General features: G+C 41.7%; 1 protein-coding gene across 3 annotated transcripts in view; it reads left to right on the top strand.

Annotated features, from left to right (window-relative positions):
* slc25a26 (solute carrier family 25 member 26) overlaps positions 1–21,636 on the top strand; it is a 321,325-nt gene that overhangs the window by 10,300 nt on the left and 289,389 nt on the right. For all 3 annotated transcript variants that reach the window (XM_086001483.1, XM_086001482.1, XM_086001481.1), the window contains exon 3: positions 15,599–15,708. In XM_086001483.1, the coding sequence (XP_085857609.1) occupies positions 15,599–15,708 (110 nt within the window). The remainder of the gene's footprint in view (positions 1–15,598; positions 15,709–21,636) is intronic.

Raw genomic sequence — 21,636 nt, 5'->3', positions numbered from 1 at the left:
CATGTATTTTTTTTTTTGTTGCTTTTGGGGGCTAACCGATCCTGACAGTCCTCAGTTTTTGATATTTTCTGAGGGACCGGGTTGGAGGTGTGCAAGGTGAGACCATCTGTTCAGCTGCCACTGCCACATCCTTCCCTTCCCCACCAAAACAAGCTTCCCGCTTTAGCCCTGAACCTTCAGCTGTCTCTAGTTTTACTCCTATTTCCTTTCCTGGCCTCTTCGAGTTCATCTTGTCCATGAGACCCTACCCCCTGTACTCTCAACCCTATTCCCACTAAACTGCTGACCACCCAACTTCCCTTCCTAGGGCCCTTGCTAGCTGACATTGTAAATGGTCCCTGCTCCTCTGATACTGTACCCCCTCCCTTTCAAATCTGCCATCATCATTCCTCCCCCTCATCAAAAAACCCACCCTGACCCTTCTGTCTTTGCAAACTGCTACAACCTTCCTTTCTTAAAAGATTTTTTCGCCTCTCAAATATGTGCCCCCCTCCCTCTTTCCAGCAACTCCATGTTTGAACCTCCAATTAGGTTTCCACCCCACCATAGCACTTAAACAGTCCTAATCAGTCATAAATGACATTCTCTGTGACTCTGGTGCACTTTCCCAACTCATATTCTCTCTCTCTCTCTAGCCTTTGTCATGGTTGACCTCACAATGCATGGTTTCACTCTTCTCTATCCAGCTATAGCCAGAGAATCTCCTGCAGTGACTTCTGTTCCTGCCCCTGCACCGTTGCCTCTGGTGTCCGCCAAGGATCAATCCTTGACCCCCTCTTATTTCTCAGCCACATGCTACCCCTTGGCGACATTATCTGAGGACACATCAGGTTCCATGTATGCTGACGACACCCAGCTCGACCTCACCACCACCACCTCTCTTGATTCCTCCACTGCAGCTGCGTTGTCAACCCGCTTGTCCGATATCCAGACCTGGATGAGCCACAGTTTCCTCCAATTAAACATTGGGAAGATCAAAGCCATTGTCTTTGGCCCCTGCCCCTCCTTATCTCTCTAACCTCCTCAAGTCCTACAACCCTCCCAGAATCTCTTGTGCATCCCCCCACTCCCTTTGCTGCACCATTGGCAGCCATGCCTCCAGCCGCCTAGACCCTAAGCTCTGCAATTCCCTACCTAAACTTCTGCACCTCACTCTCTCTTCCTTTAACACCCTCCTTAAAGCTTAGTTCTTTGACCAGTTTAGCCACCTTTCCTAATGTCTCCTTTTTTGATTCGGTACTAATTTTTGTCTAATTATGCTCCTATGTTAAAGCTGCTATATAAATGAAAGTTGTTGTTATGGACTTGCTGCAAACCACACTGTCCAGGGGCAATGAACGTGCGTGTGTGCATGCGCTGCACACAGTACCTGGCTGTGGATGATGGTGAAAGTATTCATTCTTAGTTGGAAAATGCTTTACTTTGTCATTTCTGAAACTAGTTTCTGGCACTTGGTAGCAAATAACTGGGAACTTGCGGTGTGCAAATTGGCTGCTTGATTTCCTACGTCACAACAGTGACAATACTTCAGAAGTATGTCATTGGCTGTAAAGCACTTTGGGACGTCCTAAGGTTGTGAACGATGCTAAATAAATGCAATTAAAAAAAAATTCGCCTGGAAGTTGGGCAGAAAGACCTTGTGATTGTTTGTCTGTGGGCATAGAGAGTGGGTTTAACAATGTGAGGGATTGGTACAAGATGCCTTTCCCTCTTTGGACAGATGCAGTGCTACATTCCTTCTAATCTATGCCAGCAATGCGTCTTAACACTGAAGAACACATTGCACTAAAACAGTGTGATGCTTTCCCCCCCCCCCCCCCCCTCCCCCAACACACAGCAAGATACATCAATCCTATCGCCAGGTACTCTATTGCAACCCAAGTCTCAGCTGAAATATGACGTGCTGATTCACTACTCTTCCCAGTTTCCATGTTTTGTGTTGTGTCTGAACATCTTGAGATCACTGCTGTTTGATCAATCCCATGTATCTACTATTTTTTTATGTAACTTGCTGCCAGCCATTGTGCTATAGTTCTACCACGATGATCTTTAAATCTTGTGATTTCAATAACAGCTTGCATTTATATAGCATCTTTAACATAGTAAAACATCCCAAGGTGCTTCACAGGAGCATTCTCAAACAATTTGACACTGAGCCAAATGAGATATTTGGCCAGGTGACCAAAAGCCTGGCCAAAGTGGTAGGTCTTAGGAAGCGTCTTACAGTAGAAAACATAGAAAACATAGAAACCAGGAGCAGGAGTAGGCCATTCGGCCCTTCGAGCCTGCTCCGCCATTCAACGAGATCATGGCTGATCATCCAAACCCTAGCACCCGGTCCCTACACCGACAGCCATCCCACCCAAGCCCTATCCCCGTAACCCCACATATTTAATCCCCCCTAACACTAAGGGCCAATTTTTATCATGGCCAATCAACCTAACCCGCACATCTTTGGAGAAAGAGGTAGAGAGGTTTAAGGAGGGAATTCCAGAGCTCGGGGCCGAGGCAGCTAAAGGCATGGCCGCCAATGGTGAAGCGATTAAAATCGGGGATGTGCAAGATTTCAGGGTTCCCGCTGATTAATTAGACTTTGAAAGGTGATTTCCAAAATGTGACTTAAATGCAGAGACATACTGTTGGCACGCTGCAGTTCTGGAGTAATGCATGCAGTGGCTTTTGTTATTTGGCACAGGGAACATTTCATCAGCTCTCTGTACCTAAGAGTAGCATCGATGTAGAGTGCATTTTACATCGTTTGCATCCTGTAGAGACAGCTGAAGCGAGATGGTGCTGAGGATGCAGAGATGTATTTCGGCTCATTTCAGAATTAGACTTCACAAAGATAAATGTAAGCATTTATAATAACATTTATACCTTGTGTATTTGTTGCTTCCCAGCTGGTTGTTTTAATAAAAGTGAAGTTATTGTCAACATTTTATACTTTTCTTACCCAAAAAGGCAGTCATTTACCCACAGTTGATTCCGCATGATTTTTTTAAAATTCTGAATTCAGCAATGTTGTCTGCTGAGGGCATAGATACATAGATACATAGAAGATAGGAGCAGGAGTAGGCCATTCGGCCCTTCGTGCCTGCTCCGCCATTTAATGAGATCATGGCTGATCCTTTAATTCAGTATCCCGTCCCCGCCTTCTCTCCGTAACCCTTAACCCCTTTTGCCCGTAGAAATATATCTAATTCCCTCTTAAATATATTTAATGAGCTGGCGTACACTGCCCTCTGTGGCAATGAGTTCCACAGGTTCACCACTCTCTGAGTGAAGAAATTCCCCCTCATCTCTGTCCTAAATGGTTTAGCCCTTATCCTTAAATTATGTCCTCTAGTTCTGTTCTCACCCGCCAAGGGAAACATTCCTTCTGCATCCAGTCTGTCTAGACCTGTCAGAATTTTATACACTTCTATGAGGTCCCCTCTCAATCTTCTAAACTCCAGTGTGTACATCCCTAAACTACATAGTCTCTCCTCATAGGTCATTCCCGCCATTCCTGGTATCAGCCTGGTGAATCGCCGCTGCACCCCCTCCATGGCAAGAACATCCTTCCTCAGATGAGGCGACCAAAACTGTACACAGTACTCGAGGTGTGGTCTCACCAGTGCCCTGTACAGCTGCAGCAAGGTATCCCTGTTCCTGTATTCTAACCCTTTTGCTATGAAGGCCAGCATACCGTTTGCCTTCTTGACCGCCTGTTGCACCTGCATGCTCGCCTTCAGTGACTGGTGTACAAGAACACCCAGGTCTCTCTGTACTTCCCCCTCTCCCAATCTATTGCCATTTAAATAATAATTTGCCCTCCCGTTCCTGCACCCAAGGTGGATAACTTCGCACTTGTCCACATTATAGTGCATCTGCCATTTATCCGCCCAATCGCCCAGTCTGTCCAAATCGCTCTGGAGCTTCCTGGTCTCTTCCTCTGAGCCCACCCCACCTCCTAGTTTAGTGTCGTCTGCAAATTTGGAAATGCTGCATCCGACTCCCTGATCCAGGTCATTAATGTAAATTGTGAACAGCTGGGGGCCCAGGACAGATCCCTGTGGTACCCCACTTGTTACTGCCTGCCATTCAGAAAATGAGCCGTTTATTCCAACTCTCTGTTTTCTATCTGACAGCCAGTTCCCTATCCACGCCAAAACTTTCCCCTTTATCCCATGAGCCTCAATTTTCCATGCTAATCTTTTATGTGGGACCTTATCGAAGGCCTTTTGGAAGTCCAGGTACACCACATCTACTGGCTCTCCCCCATCTATTCTACCAGTTACTCCCTCAAAAAATTCCAATAGATTAGTCAAGCACGATTTACCCTTTGTAAATCCATGTTGACTCTGTCCTATCCTGTCCCCATTTGCTAAGTGCTCCGCTATTTCATCCTTAATGATGGACTCCAGCATTTTGCCCACAACTGATGTAAGGCTTACAGGTCTGTAATTACCTGCTTTTTCCCTACCCCCCTTTTTGAATAGTGGGGTAACGTTAGCTACCCTCCAATCCATCGGCACTGTTCCCGAGTCTAATGAATTCTGAAAAATCATCCTTAGTGCATCCGCTATCTCTAGGGCCACCTCCTTCAGTACCCTAGGATGCATGTTATCAGGCCCTGGGGATTTGTCCACCTTCAATCCCTTTAGCTTCCTTAACACCATATCCTTAGAGATATTGATTTGCGTCAGTTCCTCCTTTGCCAATGTCCCTATTTTTCCCGATATCCCAGGGAGGTTTTTTGTGTCTTCCTTCGTAAAGACTGACCCAAAGTATGCATTTAGTTGATCTGCCATTTCCTTATTTCCCATTATATATTCCCCCGTATCTGACTGCAGTATTGTAAAATCTTTTGTGCAGCCCCTTGTATTTCTAAAGGTGATGCTTTGATGGCACCAAATATAAAACCAGAAGTCCTTGAGCGTAAAAAAAAAGTAAGTTTGCAGAGACACTGATGTTGTAAGCAGACATTATAGTGCTAAGGATAGTGGGGCACCAATACAGGAAACTTTGTTATATCCGGCACCGACGGGACCGAGCTGTTGCCGATCTATCAAAACTGCCAGACATACCAGCGTTAACGTTGAAGCATATGGAGGTTTTCATCTCCGTATCTGACAACAAACACTGTTGCTTAGCAACAGCTTCTAAACAGTCGGCCCGTACCTTGGAAGCGTCTCTGTAGCTTAGCAACAGCTTCAGAGAGACTTTCCAGAGCCTGACTGTTGGGGGAAAAAAAACCACGAGATTGTTGGGGGAAAAAAAGCCACGAGAAGAAAAAAAACCTAACAAAACGGCTCCTGATTTCTGCCGGTAGATCGAGGTTTCCGGACATACAACCTCCGGATAAACCAAAGTCTCCTGTAGTTAAATATTCAGTTGATGTTGGTCATCTTGATGTGGAATGAGCTTAAAGTAATTTACAATCGCAGTGCTTCAGTAAACTTGCAACTCTGAAATTCGACAGCCGAGTTCTTTCAATACGGTGATAAAGTACTGACCGAGTAGCCTAATGTTACTGTTCACAAACTGATATAGTAAGGCTTAAGATGTAATTCTCTTTAAAAAAAATTTTTTTAAATGTTGCTGTTCGTGTTTAATAGTTCATTTCCGCTATTTATAGAACATTTGGCAGAACTGCCACAAACTGAGTGATTTCAGCCAGGTGCAGGAAGTGTTTGCTCTTTATAGTCATAACTGGACCTGCTGTCCCTAGCTCATCGACATCGTATCCCCAAATTTAATTCATTATTGATGTGTAAAATTTGCCATCTCCAAAGATTTGGAAGTAGCCACTGAATGGCCCGATCACTGATAAACTTCATTCCTGCGTGCTGCGATTGTTAAACAAGAAAAATCCACTGGCACATAATCTGTCGGCCACCTTCAAATGTCACGCCTCCGTCAGCTAACAGTTTGGAGAAACCATTAGAATTTCATCCCTGAAACAAAGGCAAGTTTTATGCTCCTCTGTAGTGATTAGCATGGCTTAATTAACTGCAAAGGTCAGCAGTTACGGTCGTCTTGTCAAATTAAAACCAGTAGCCGTGGTCATTTTTTTTTCTTACGAATAGCAGTATTTTAAAATTCCATAGATCAACAAGTTAGCTGTTAGTTAAATGAGCAGATTGATGCACGTTGATCATTTGAAAGACAATCAATTACTCAGCCTGCAGCTGATGTACTGCATTGATAAAGCCAGTTCAAAAATAGCTGAGTTTTGATGAGGCATAAATGGTAAATGTTTCACTCTGATATGGTAGAGACACATGACTTCATAGTGATTTCCAAACTGACCCCTTCATCTTTGCTGATAGCATGATTGTTGGTGTGCTTTTTGGGGGGGGGGTTAGGGAGAAGAGAGAGTAAAACCTCTGTTTTAATATAAGAATTTCATGGTTAAATTCTCAAATGTAGCTTTGTGTAATTTTTTTTTCCAATTAGTGAAGCCCTATTGGACAAAGTTTAATATGAAATGGTGTAATTTTGAAACCTCCTTGTCAGAAACTACTGGTGAAAGGAGAAATTCTGCAGTTCAGAAACTGTTGGAGGAGAATTGGGGACTGTGTAGATCCCTTTTTAAACTGCTCTAGTGGACCTCTCGTGGCCTTGCGTGTGGTTACTTGGAGGAAATACTGCGGGGTAGAGTTTCCGCTAGGTTGTGCTGGTTTTTCCCAGTGTAATTCATCCAAACCAGTGCAAAAGATCGAGGAATTCCAAGCTGGAGTATTGTGTCCAATTCTGGACATCACACTTTAGGAAGGACGGGAAGGCTTTGGAGAGGATACAGAAGAGAATGGTTCCAGGGATGAGGGATTACAGTTACATGGATAGACTGGAGAAATTGGTGGTGTTCTCCTTAGAGCAGAGAAGGCTAAGAGGAGACTTGATAGAGGTGTTCAAAATCATGAAAGATTTTGATAGAGTAAATAAAGAGAAACTATTTTCAATGGCTGAAGGGTCGATAACCAGAGGGCACAGATTTAAGGTGATTGTCAAAAGAACCAGAGGCAACATGAGGAAAAACGTTTTTACGCAACGAGTGGTAAGGATTTGGAATGCACTGCCGGATAGGGTGGTGGAAAAAGACTCATAGAGCCTTCAAATGGGAATTGTATAAATATTAGGAGAAAATATTGTAGGGATATGGGGAAAGAGCGGGGGAGTAGGACTAACGGGATTGCTCTTCGAAAGAGCCGGCGCAGACTCGATGGGCCAAATGGCGGCCTCCTGTGCTGTACTATTCTATGATTCTATAAGTTATGTCCAGCACAAATCGAGTTTCCGCGATCTTTTGCACTGGTTTAATAAACATTGCACTGGAAGCTGGCCACGCCCCCAGATCGAATTAAACACCATTGCGAGTTTCCACTAATTGCGTCCGTTTGCGGGCCTTCGAGGAAGCTCTTAAAATTAAGTTTTTTTAGTGGCAAGGGTACTAATAGGCACCTTTTTAAAAATATTAATTATTTAATTTACTAAATCTGACTATTGTACACCAATGAAACTAGTAAATGGTTCTGTAGTTTTTAAAAGTCATTTTCATTTATTTAAGATCGGGTTACTCACAGGCAGAGGAGCAGACACTGATTTAAAAAAATGCTTATTTTTTGTGATTAAACCCTTTTCAGCTGTATTAATAAAACTGCACCACTCTTAAATATACAGGAAACTTTCTGGTATCCGGCACGGACGGGACCGACCTGGTGCCGGTCCATCAACAATGCCGGATAACCGAATGCTACACTAAAAGATATGGAGCTCAGAGCTCCGTCTAAAGCAACAAACCCAGCTTCAAAACAATCGGCACAAGTTGCAAGCGTCTCTGTAGCTTAGCAACAGCTTCAGCTACACGCTTGCACAGCCACAAATGGAGTAAAAAAAGTAACTAATAGTAAAAAAAAAGTTATCTGAACCGACTCCTGAATTTTGCCAGTGGATGGAGCGTTCCGGTTATTTAGTGGCCGGTTAAGCGAAAGTTTCCTGTATGGTGAAATATTTTTTAATGCACAAAAAAATCCAATTATGTTGTACAATGCTGTCCGATTGCACTGGTTCATGGAAGATTTTATATTTGTGATTAAGCAAATGTGTTTGAGCGGAAATTTGAACCATAACTTGGGAAAACTAGTGCAATTTGCACCCGGATTGCCTTACTATGCCCAAAGCAGAAACTCTACCTCTACATCTTGAAACGGCATGTTTTGTCATGGGCTGAGGGAGGTTACGGCACCACCTATAGAGCAAGCGAGAAAGCAGGCTTTCTTGTCATTTGTTTTGAAGAAGTAACAGCCATCCTCTGGAGACAGTAAAAATACTAGGCGTTAGTTACTGTCACAGTGGTACTTAAGGAATTCAGTGGAGTGGAGACTTTGTAACGTTAACCATTAACATAGAAACATAGAAACATAGAGATAGGAACAGGAGTAGGCCATTCGGCCCTTCGAGCCTGCTCCGCCATTCAATGAGATCATGGCTGATCTTCGTCTGAGATCATAGCTGATCTTACCAGTTCAGTACCCCGTCCCCGCCTTTTCTCCGTAACCCTTAATCCCCTTAGCCTTCAGAAATATATCCAATTCTCTCTTGAAAATATTTATTTAATTAGCCTTCACAGCCCTCTGTGGCAGGGAATTCCACAGGCTCACCACTCTTTGAGTGAAGAAATTCTTCCTCATCTCTGTTTTAAATGATTTGCCCGCTATTTTTAGACTGTGGCCCCTGGTTCTGTGCTCCCCTGCCATTGGAAACATTCTGAATTCAGCCTGTCCAGGCCTGCCATAATTTTATATGTTTCGATGAGATCCCCTCTCAATCTTCTAAACTCCAGTGAGTACAAGCCCAAACTATTCAATCTCTCCTCGTAGGTCATTCCCGCCATTCCAGGTATCAGCCTGGTGAATCGCCGCTGCACTCTTTCCATGGCAAGAACATCCTTCCGCAGATGGGGCGACCAAAACTGTACACAATACTCCAGATGCGGTCTCACCAGCACCTTGTACAGCTGTAGTAAGGTATCCCTATTCCTATACTCGAACCCCCTTGATATGAAGGCCAACATACCATTTGCCTTCTTAATCGCCTGTTGCACCTGCATGCTCTCCTTCAGTGACTGGTGCACAAGAACACCCAGGTCCCTCTGCACTTCCCCATCTCCCAATCTATTGCCATTTAGATAATCCACCCTCCTGTTTTTACCCCCAAAGTGGATAACCTCGCATTTATCCACATTATAGTGCATCTGCCACGTATCCGCCCATTCCCCCAACCTGTCCAAATCGCACTGTAGCCTCCTGACATCCTCATCAGAGCCCACCCCTCCTCCTAGTTTAGTGTCGTCAGCGAATTTGGAAATATTGCATCCAATTCCCTGATCCAGATCATTTATATATATTGTGAACAGCTGGGGTCCCAGGACAGATCCTTGCGGCACCCCGCTGGTCACTGCCTGCCACTCCGAAAACGAGCCGTTTATTCCAACTCTCTGTTTTCTATCCGCCAGCCAGTTCTCTATCCACGTTAATACTTTGCCCCCAATCCCATGAGCCTTAATTTTGCATGATAATCTTTTGTGTGGAACCTTATCGAAGGCTTTCTGGAAGTCAAGGTACACCACATCCACTGGCTCTCCCCCATCTATTTTACCAGTTACTTCCTCAAAAAATTCCAGCAGATTAGTCAAACACGATTTACCCTTTGTAAATCCATGTTGACTCTGTCCGATCCTTTCCCCATTTGTCAAGTGCTCCGCTATTTTATCCTTAATAATGGACTCTAGCATTTTGCCCACAACCGACGTAAGGCTTACTGGTCTATAATTCCCTGCTTTCTCTCTACCCCCCTTTTTAAATATTGGGGTAACATTAGCTACCCTCCAATCCACGGGTACTGTTCCCGAGTCAATGGAGTTCCGGAAGATGATCCTTAGAGCATCTGCTATCTCCAGGGCCACCTCCTTAAGTACCCTAGGATGTAGTTTATCAGGCCCCGGGGATTTGTCGGCCTTCAGTCCCCTCAACTTACCCAACACCATATCCCTAGAGATACTAATTTCTGTCAGCTCCTCCCTCTCATTAGTCCCTATGTTTGTCGATATTCCTGGGAGGTTATTTGTGTCCTCCTTTGTGAATACAGAACCAAAGTATGAGTTTAATTGGTCTGCCATTTCCTTATTCTCCATTATATATTCTCCCGAATCGGACTGCAAGGGACCGACTTGGGATTTTACCAGTCTTTTCCTCCTGATATACCGATAAAAGCTTTTGCAGTCTGTCTTTATGTTTGCTGCAAGTTTACTTTCGTATTCTATTTTCCCCTTCCTGATTAATCCCTTTGTCCTCTTTTGCTGTATCCTGTACTGCCCCCAATCTTCCGGTCTGGTGCTTTTTTTTGCCAGTTGATATGCCCTTTTTTTGATTCTATGCTGTCCCTAATTTCCCTCGTTATCCACGGTTGAGTCACCTTTTTAGGTTTATTTTTATGCCAAACCGGTATAAACATGTTCTGGAATTCTTCCATTCTATCTTTGAATGCTTGCCATTGTCTATCCACTGTCAATCCCCCCAGAAACACCACCCAATCAATCTTACCCAATTCCCGTCTCATACCCTCGTAATTCCCTTTATTTAAGTTCTGGACCTTAGTCTCTGATTCAATTTCCTCACTCTCCATCTCGACTGAGAGCTCGATCATATTATGATCGCTCTGACCCAAGGGGCCTCGTACAAGAAGATTGCTGATAAGTCCCTTCTCATTGCACAATACCCAGTCTAAAATGGCCTGATCTCGAGTCGGCTCCTCGACATATTGGTCCAGATAACCGTCCCGAAAACATTCCAGGAATTCCTCCTCCTCAGAATTTTTACTAATTTGGGTAGTCCAATCAATATGTAAATTAAAGTCACCCATGATGACAGCTGTGCTCTTATCGCACGCTTCTCTAATTTCCCTTTTTATGCCTTCCCTCACCTCCATATTACTATTTGGAGGCCTATATATCACACCCACTAACGTTTTCCTCCCCTTGCTATTTCTCATTTCTACCCATACAGATTCCGTTTCATCCGAGTTAATATCCTTCCTTTCCATTGCATTAATCCCCTCCTTTACCAGCAATGCTACCCCACCTCCCCTACCTTTTTGCCGATCCTTCCTAAATATTGTATATCCCTGGATGTTAAGTTCCCAGCCTTGCCCACCCTGCAGCCACGTTTCTGTAATCCCAATCAAATCATACTTGTTTACCTCTATTTCCACAACTAATTCATTCACCTTGTTCCTAATGCTTCTAAACCATTAATTTTCTTGTACTTAATATCACAATCATGACCAACTCAAAAAAAAAAAAAAAAATGTGAGGGATATATAACATGCATATCACAAGTGATTGTGGGAATTGTAGCCCTTAATGGCTTTGTGTTTAAAAGATGTGTCAATTTGAATGTGGGTTACTCAGTACATTCTGGTTTTCGTATTTTTCAGACAGATTTTTTTTATCCAAAAAGACACTTTGATTCAATTTTGTGAGGTTGGTGACTAACGTACCCTAAATCGCAGAGGACACTTTTGTCGATAACCTGAAAATTGGCTTGAAAACTAGATACAATTAAATGAAATTAAGGGTTTTATTGCAAATTTGCTTGAACAATAAGTTAATGCAGTGATGTTGGTGTTTGTACTTGAATTTACCAGATGATCTTATTAAAATCTATGTGTTTTCTCACTTTCATTTATTTTCAGGCTATACTCTGGCACTTGCCTTCCAAGGCTCTGTCAATAGAATACTAACTGAGTTTTTTTTATAAATCGCACATTTCTAGCATTCAGTGCTTTTGTTTAATAGCTGTTGGCTATAAATCTATGGAGCGCATAAACTAAGTTTTCAAACTCTTCCAACCAGCAAAACCGCCAATCTCCCAATCACACATCATTATAGTATGCATGGATGTTATAAAATGGATATATTACACACACACTCTTTACAATCTATATTAACGATTTGGAGGAAGGGACCGAGTGCAACATATCCAAGTTTGCCGACGATACAAAGATGGGAGGGAAAGCAGTGAGTGAGGAGGACATAAAAAAAACCTGCAAAAGGACATAGACAGGCTAAGTGAGTGGGCAGAAGTTTGGCAGATGGAATATAATGTTGGAAAGTGTGAGGTAATGCACTTTGGCAGAAAAAATCAAAGAGCAAGTTATTGTCTAAATGGAGAGAAACTGCAAAGTGCTACAGTACAAAGGGATCTGGGGGTCCTGTTGCATGAAACACAGAAGGTTAGTATGCAGGTGCAGCAGGTGATCAGGAAGGCCAATGGAATCTTGGCTTTTATTGCAAGGGGGATGGAGTATAAAAGCAGGGAGGTCTTGCTTCAGTTATACTGGTGAGGTCACACCTGGAATACTGCGTACAGTTTTTGTTTCCATATTTAAGAAAAGATATACTTGCTCTCGAGGCAGTTCAGAGAAGGTTCACTCGGTTGATTCTGGAGATGAGGGGGTTGACTTATGAGGAAAGGTTGAGTAGGTTGGGCCTCTACTCATTGGAATTCAGAAGAATGAGAGGCGATCTTATCGAAACACATAAGATTGCGAGGGGGCTTGATCGGGTGGATGCGGTGAGGATGTTTCCACTGATGGGTGAGACTAGAACTAGGGGGCATAATCTTAGAATAAGGGGCTGCCCTTTCAAAACTGAGATGAGGAGAAACTTCTTCACTCAGGGTAATAAATCTATGGAATTTGCTACCTCGGAGAGCTGTGGAAGCTGTGACATTAAATAAATTTAAAACAGAGATGGACAGTTTCCTAGCTGATAAGGGAATTAGGGGTTACGGGGAGCGGGTAGGGAAGTGGACGTGAGTCTAGGTTCGGATCAGCCATGATCCTATTGAATGGCGGAGCAGGCCCAAGGGGCCGTATGGCCTTCTCCTGCTCTCTCTCTCTTCTCTCTCCTGGTAATTGTCTTTTAAAAAGCATTTTTTTTTAGAATTGAAGAACTTTCATTTACATAGCACCTTTCATGTCCTCAATGTCCCAAAGTGCTTCAGAGCCAGTGAAGTATTTTGAAGTTTAGCCACTGTTGTAATGTGGTGGCAGTCAATTTGCGCACAAGGTCCCACAACCAGCAATTAAACAGAGTATCTGGTTATTTATCTGAGATGTTGGTTGAGGGATAACTGTTGGCAAGGACACCAGGAGAACTCTCCTCTCTTTTGAATAGTACCATGGACTCTTTTACATCCACCTGAGAGGGCAGTAGGGATCTCGGTTTCAGGCTGATAATGCAGCACTCCTTCAGTACTGCGATGAAGTGTAAGCCAAAGTTACGCGCTCAAGTTCCTGAAATGGAGCTTAAGTTCACAAGCTTCTGACTCCAAGGTAAGAGTGCTGCAGAAAGCATGCTTAAAGAAAGATAATGCAAGTTTGAGGCAATAACATTTAAAAAGACGCTTTAATTCCATATATCAGTTCTACACTAACTTAAGGGAATCCCATTTGAATAAGCTGCTGAAAATGTCTCTTACTGCAAATTGCATTCCTACGATTCCATTCCATGAAGTAGTATTTCAAATAAAAATATATTTCAATTGATTGTGCGTAGTTGCTCTTGTGCAGTAGAGTGGTGCCTAATACAGTGCCATGATCAAAGACCGCTTTAAGCACCAGTGGGCCCTCAGTTTGATGGTGAATTTCTGAATGGCTTGATCTGCAGTTGTAATGGAATCTGTCAGAGCTGTAATTATGGATTGTAATGATGCAGTTGTATTTTGTTCTATTTGCCTTTTATACGTAGTCTGTAACAGGGCAATGCCTTTACCCACACTAACCCACCAGGCTGTGATCTAGCTGAGTCTTATTGTACATTTTACATGCTTTTCACGGCACATGTACGAGCTAACCCGGCTCAGTCTTCACTCCGTGCTGCTGCAACTGTCCTTCAAGGGGGAAGAAAATGTTGGAATTCATGCACGGTGTGTGTGTGCTTTCCTATAATTTTTTCTTTTAAATTGTAAAATTCTACTCTGAACAACATTTCCTGCATTTGCATTATATGTATTTTTCATATCGATATGGATACTTTCTGTAATTTCATGCTTTGCCTTCTCTTGGATTCAGTGCGATTTCTTGCCAACTTCCTTTAAAATGGGTAAAACTTGCTTAAAATATGTTGCACAATATGCTTGGCTATTTGTGTTTTCACTATTGTCTTGATTACAAACAAAAAAATTCTGCCAGAAACAAATTAAACATGACTACCTTATTCACATCTGCCTTTGACCCCCCCTCCTCTCCCCACCCCACAGTTGTTCAAGGTAGCCTCTAAAGAATCATAGCTTTGTAAAGGGTGATCGGACTCGGGTAATTGAAAATTAGATACTATAAATGGAAGAACAGGATATACCATTATCCATTAAATAAAGTCTTGTTCATACAGTTGCTATGGTGATGAGGTCACAACTTGGCAAATATTAAACTGCTTTTTTTCCCAAAGTAATGCATATGATTTGGTTGCTTCAAATTATCAAATGATGGTCAAAGATTTTGGGTACTTGTTTGGCTATTCATTTGCATCATCTTTCCAGGGGCTTGCAAAGTTTCAATTCAGTCTTTATGTAGGAGCCTTACTCTGTCAGCATTTGCATTTCCAAACTGAGCTCCACTTGATGTTTCTTTTTACAATTAAGTTAAGCATTTACTTCTGATAAGTTTGGGGCCTGTGTATTTTGATGGTACTAAGGAGAAATGTATAAATTGATCCAGACATTACCAAATGGGAATGTAGTTCCATCAGGGACCTGTAACTGGTGATTAATCAGAGAGATACTTTCATTCTGCAAACACCTGCTTTCTATTGTCCATCTATTGTGTGAGTGGCAATGGTTCTGCTTTCTCTTGATGGTCCTCATTCTAATTTGTAAAGGGTACAGCCCCAAGTTCAGTGTTTATTTCAGGCATACCCATGTAAAAGATTGAGTAGAAAGATACAACAAGTCATAAACAATCCTTCACCATTCCTTCATTGTCACTGTGTCAGTATCTTTGAATTTTCTAACACCATAATCACAAACAATGTAATTCAAGGAAAAAGACCACCATCAGCACCTTGGAACCACTAGAGATGGACACTAAATGCAGCCTTGCCAGCTTCGCCCACATCCCGAGAAGAAATTTAAAAAAAAATAGCAAATAGTGCTGGTCACTGTAGCGCATCCATAATGGGGATATTTGTTTTGCTGTCGTTGTATGTGATGATGAAAACGTGCTACATCTGATATGCCAAAATGTGTGAAGCGGCTAGACAAAAATAAACTGGTCAATAGCTAATATTGAGAGTGGAACTTTGGGCTAAATTCTTAAAGAAAATTAGTCTCGTGCCCCCAGGAGAACAGACTTCCACGTAGACAAATAGGGATATAACCGTTCAAATATCTGTAAGTTTAAATGAGTTAGATACTTGATGAATAAATGTTCAAAGTAACTGGAGTGAGTGACCAGTTGTGTGTTCTCTCTGTATTGCAAATTCTTTTTTAGAGCAATTCGATAACTCTTTATTTTTAGACTGACTGGAATCTTTTCTGTGTATGATTAATTTCAGCTGCTCTTTTCTTCGTTACCTACGAATATACAAAATCTGTTCTGGGTTCTCGTGTGTCGACAAAAAAGGCTCCACTTGTACACATGATTGCTGCTTCTCTTGGCGAGGTGGTGAGTGCCGAATTTTATGCTCGATCTGAAAGTTTAAAATGATCAAATATAAAGAGATACTGATTTATTTGTCATAATTTTAACAACAACGCCTTTAATGTAATAAACTGTCCCAAGGCACTTCACAGGAGCGTTGTCAAACAAACTTGTATAGAACCATGGTTAGAACACACACTGGAATACTGTGAACAGTTCTGGCCTCTATATTATAAAACAGATAGAGTTGCACTGGGGCAGGTGCAAAAAGAATTGCTAGAATAATATCAGAACTGAGAGGTTATACCTATCAGAAAAGATTAAACAGGCTGGGCTCTTCTAGAAAAGAGAAGACTGAGGGGTGAACCTTCAAGATTGTGAGAGGATTTGATAGGGTAGATGGAGAGAAGATGTTTCCACTTGTGGGGGAGACCAGAACTAGGGGTCATAAATATAAAATAGTCACTAATAAACCCAAAAGGGAATTCAGGAGAAACTTCTTTACCCAGAGAGTGGTTAGAATGTGGAGCTCACTACCACAAGGGGTAGTTTATGCAAATAACATAGATGCTAGAGGGCATCTCACATGAGGAAGAAAGGAATAGAAGGATAAATGAAGGGGTTAAATGAAGAAGGGTGTATGGAGGCTTGTGTGGAGCATGGACCTGTTGGGCCTGTTTCTGTGCTGTTAGTACTATGTAAAGTTTACACTGAGCCACATGAGATATTAGGACAGGTGACCAAAAGCTTGGCTAAAGAGGTAGGTTTTAAGGAGCCTCTTAAAGGAGGAGAGAGAGGTAGCAAAGTGGAGCGGTTCAGGGAGGGAATTCCACAGCCTAGATCCTAGGCAGCTGAAGGCACAGCCGCCAATGGTAGAGCGATTAAATTTGGGGGTCTACAAGAGGCCAGTTTTGGAGGAGAGCAGAGATCTTGGAGGGTTGTAGGGCTGGAGTAAGTTCCAGTGGTAGGGAGGGGCGAGGCCATGGAGGGATTTGAAAATAAGGCTGAGAATTTTAAAATTGAGTCATTGTCGGATCGGGAGCCATTGTAGGTCAGCGAGCACAGGGGTGATGGGTGAGCAGGACTTGGTGCAAATACAGACAGCAGAGTTTCAGACCAGTTCATGTTTATGGAGGGTGGAAAATGGGAGGCCGGTCAGAAGAGCAATGAAATTGTCAAGTCTAGGGATAATAAAGGCTTGGATCTTCTCACACTTCCTGCTGTTCTTTTTGTCACACCTTTTGTATCAACTTTATACGAGATGACCTATATAAACTTGTCACCTAATTGTACAAACTGACCACTGATGGCACTATTATCTTTGACCAACAAATCGCTCAAATTGTTTTCTAAACATTTTTGATCTGCCATTTCTCTCTAACTGAAATTTCCAATGTTGAAAATAAAATTTATACAAAAAAATTCAAAAGTTTACACATTTCACAATAATATGATTAAACTCATCCATTGAACATTCTTTTGTGCCTTTTTCAAGCGTTTATTTGTTTTAACTTGAAAGCCTCAGTTTCTGGGCTTGGTATTTGTGCCTCGGGCGGTGGTGCTGAGCGCTGAATTTAGGTTGTGCGGTCTGAGCATGGGCAGAGTACATTCAGTCAGCTTGACCGATGGAATTTTTTTCTTTAGTTTCTCGCACTTCTCAAATGTTTTTTTAAAACATTTTGAAGAAAGGCTCTGGCCATATGGCATCTCTGGCATGTTAGCTACTTTGCTAATTGTGAAGTGTTTATCACTTTTGGATCCAGGCCAGAGCACACAGAATTAAGTGACATTTTCTCTTTTTTAAGATTGTTCTGCATTTGTAACAAAATGTGATGTCTGACATGTGTTGACATACTATTTTTTAAAAATATACTGGATCTCCTGTGGTGTTGCTTATGATGAGATGGGAGATGCAATTATAGGGTATAATGCACAACATATCAGGATAATTGATTGGATTGGTGACTGAATAAGTTAAATTCTGTTTTTATGGTACTGTATTGTGGGATTTTTACCTGAATTTCATGGATTGAATTATGTGACTTGGTCCATTTTTCCATGAAAACCATAAATGAGTAGCATTGATTGCAGATTCTTTTACCCATATGTACTTTATGTCATAATGGAGATTGAAGTATCTAATAAGACATTAATTAAAACACAATGATATTTGAAGTGTTTGATTTTACTCTACTTTTGACATTTTTCTCAGTAATTTTGGACTCTGCTCGGGGCATTTCTTGCATTGATCTTAAAAATATATACTTCAAATGCTTCAACATGTTCGATCATTTATTATTGCACCCAAATGGATTCTGGCCCTCTGTCCCTAGTGTTCCAGCATGGCACTAGCAGTAGTGTACAAAATACCAGCTAAAACCATAAGTAAATACTCTTTTCACTACTGCAGTATAGTGGATCACTGTATACCATACAGTTTTCTGCCCTTTCAGTGTCACAATATGCAGGGAAAATCTGTAATGTGTAGAATCACTGAACATTATTTTATTCGCAATATATTCAATAAATATTTTAGAAACATCTAAATTTGTGTTTATTTTGATGCAAAAGTGTGTGGGCCTCAAGCCGGTTGTTATACTATGCTGCTGTATTTCTTAAGTACTGTATTTTTATAAACCTTATTCTGGTTTAACTTCATTTGTATTCCATGTATGTATTCCTGGAGAGCTCATTTGTCAAGTTGAAGTGAATCGCTTACTTGCATTTATAAACCTTTTCTCCCTGAGGACATACTAGAAAATACAGTGTGACATGACAAGGCGAAGCAATTGGCAGGCATTTAACTTGGCATGTCAACTCATCCACAAATTTTGGGATGCCAAAAGCTACTTGAAACAAAATACATTGCATTTGTGACAGAAGACAATGGCTGCCCGATTCCATTGTTTTTTCCCTTTTATTGTAAAGTAATGCTGAGATAATTTTGATGGGGTATAAACAAAGTTGACATTATCAGGAATAATATATTCCTTACTAAGTTGAAAAGCTACTCAAAATTTACCTGCTGAGTATTTCCAGCATTTCCTGTTTTTATTTCAAAATTTACATTTGTTGAGTTCCATATTCTGTCCCATTAGGATTCTGTGGTAGTAGAGAATGGAATTCTGGAAGTGTATTGCAGTATAACAAATTTATCATACAAATGTGAACAATAAGAAAGTGTCCACTTAACCCTTTTATTTCCCTGTTTTAATAAGCACAGAAGAGAATTTGCAGCTTTTCCTTTGTATGAAACAATATATTCTGCTCTACACAACAGATGTAGAATTTCAGTTCAATAAAATGGAAATTTCCCGAAGAAATGACAGAACACTTTTTGTGGCAATTCCTTTACTACAGTGCTTAACCGATTTGAGCTGTTTCCATAATGATCTGACTGCCATGCTGGAAACGACCATTCTTCTGTTCTTCTCTTACGCGCCCCACCATTGGCGGCTGTGCGTTCAGCTATCTAGCTCCTAAGCTCTGGAGTTCCCTCCCTAAACCACACCAACCCTCTCTTTCGCTCTCTCTTCCTTCAAAACCCTCCTTAAAACCTACCTCTTTGTTCAAGCTTTTAGTCACCCTTCCTAATAACTCCTCCTTTGATTTGGTGTCAATTTTTGTCTGAGAACACTCCTTGGGATGTTTTCCTACATTAAAGGTGTGATATAAATGCAAGTTGTTGTTGCTTTTAAGGCTAACTCAAGTATTTTCTGTCAGTATAGTTTTTGGAAGATAGTGAATTGTACATTGAACCCATGATTCCATAGGATTTATGTAGCTGTGGGCTTGTATTTCAAGGGAAGCTGTCTGTTTATAGTAGTTGCTTTTCAAAGCAAAATATGTACTGAAAATATAATTTAAAAAAAACACAAGAATTAAAGCCATTAAATCATCGACAATGTCTTTTTACTAAGGCTGTCTCTCCCATTCGCATCAACAGTTCTTTTGGTGCTAAGAGCGAAATTAAATTTTCACACAATGTTTAGCATGACCTCGAGTGAAGTACTGTATTGTGAACCCTTACCTGCTGCTCGGGTTCTTTGGGAAGATGTACCAGTTCCACGTCTCTGCTGGATAGATTAACTGTTTGAAATGCATTCTAAAGGAATTGTCACAAGAAGTGTTCTGTCATTTCTTCGGAAAGTTTCCATTTTATTGAACTGAAATTCTACATTTGTTGCGGAGAGCAGAATATGTTGTTTCATACAAAAGGAAAAGCTGCAAATCTGAAACAAATTGGAAATGCACAGCAGGTCAGTCGGCATCTGTGAAGACAAAAAAGACAGGTTATGACATTTTGGGTATAGAATCATAGAAACTTAAAGCACAGAAGGAGGCCATTCGGCCCGTCGTGCCCGTGTGGCTCTTTGAAAGAGCGGTTGTGCTTAGTCCCACATCCCCGCTTTTTGTCCGTAACCCTGTCAGTTCCTCATCCTCAAGTACCTGTCCCACTACCTTTTTAAAATGATTTATGGAATCAGCTTCCACCACCTTTTCAGGGAGCGCGTTCCAGATCCCGACAACTCTGAGTGAAAACATTTCCCCTCTAAATCTTTTACCAATGATTTTAAATCTATGACCTCTGGTTATTGACCCACTTGCCAGAGGGAATAGTTTATTTTTATCTACTCTATTGAAACCCCTCATCTTGAAAACCTCTATTAAGTCACCTCTTGACCACCTTTGTTCTGAGGAGAACAGTACTAACTTTTCCAACCTCTCTTCATAACTGAAGTCCCTCATCCCTGGTAAACATCCTCTGTACCTTTTCTCAGGCCTTTGGATCTTTCCTGAAGTGTGGTGCCCAGAATTGTCTTTATAATGCTCTCCCTACACCCGAGTCTAGGTAGTTTATAAAAATTGAAAGGAGTAATGGACCAAAAACTGACCCTTGGAACACCACTGCAAACCACCTCCCAGTCTGAAAAACATCCATCCACCGCCACCCTCTGCTTCCCGTCACTGAGCCAATTTCGTATCTATACCACCACTTTCCCCTTAATTCTATGGGCTTCCATCTTAACGAGCCTTCTGAGTGGCACTTCATCGAACGCCTTCCGAAAGTTCATGTATACAACATCTACTGCACTACCTTAATCAACCTTCTCTGTTACCTCAAGAATTCAATCAAGTTCGTCAGACAAGATTTGCTTTTAACAAATGCATGCTGGCTCTCCTTGATTTCCCTTTGGATCCTTAATAGGCCCAACTTTTTCCCTAGCTAACCTCTTGCAGTTTATATGTTTAGAAAATGTTTTAGGATTCAATTTGATGTTGCCTGCTAATCTTTTCTCGTAACCTCTCTTTGCCTCCAGTATTAACTTTTTCAGTTCCCTCCTGTACTTTTCATAATCTTCCTGATTATTAATTGAATCTTGCTCTTGATATTTGTGATAAGCCTCCTTTTTCTGTTTTATTTTATCTTCTATTTCTTTAGGGCACATTAGCTTTATGGGGTACGGTAGCTTAGTGGTTATGTTACTGGATGAGTAATCCAGAGGCCTGAACGAATGATCCGGAGATATGAGTTCAAATCCCACCATCCCAGCTGGGGAATTTAAATTCAATTAATTAAATAAATGAAATGAAAAGAAATTTCTGAAATGAAAAGCTAGTATCAGTAATAGTGACCATGAAACTACCAGATTGTCATAAAAACCCATCTGGTTCATTAATGTCCTTTAGGGAGGGAAATCTGCTGTCCTTACCCGGTCTGGCCTATATGTGACTGCAGACCCACAGCAATGTGGTTGACTCTTAACTGCCCTCTGAAATGGCCTAGCAAGCCACTCAGTTGTATCAAACTGCTACGAAAAACAATGATGAGAAAACCGGACGGACCACCCGGCATCAACCTAGGCACTGAATTCAGACATGACAAAGGCACACCCTGCCCTGTCGACTCTGCAAAGTCCTCCTCACCAACGTCTGGGGACTTGTGCTAAA

The sequence above is a fragment of the Somniosus microcephalus genome, chromosome 11, assembly GCF_052327205.1.
Source record: "Somniosus microcephalus isolate GS21.2 chromosome 11, FLI_Smic_1.0, whole genome shotgun sequence".
Classification (NCBI taxonomy): Eukaryota; Metazoa; Chordata; class Chondrichthyes; order Squaliformes; family Somniosidae; genus Somniosus; species Somniosus microcephalus.
Note: the sequence above shows the minus strand (reverse complement) of the source record. Positions and strands in the feature narration are given on the sequence as shown.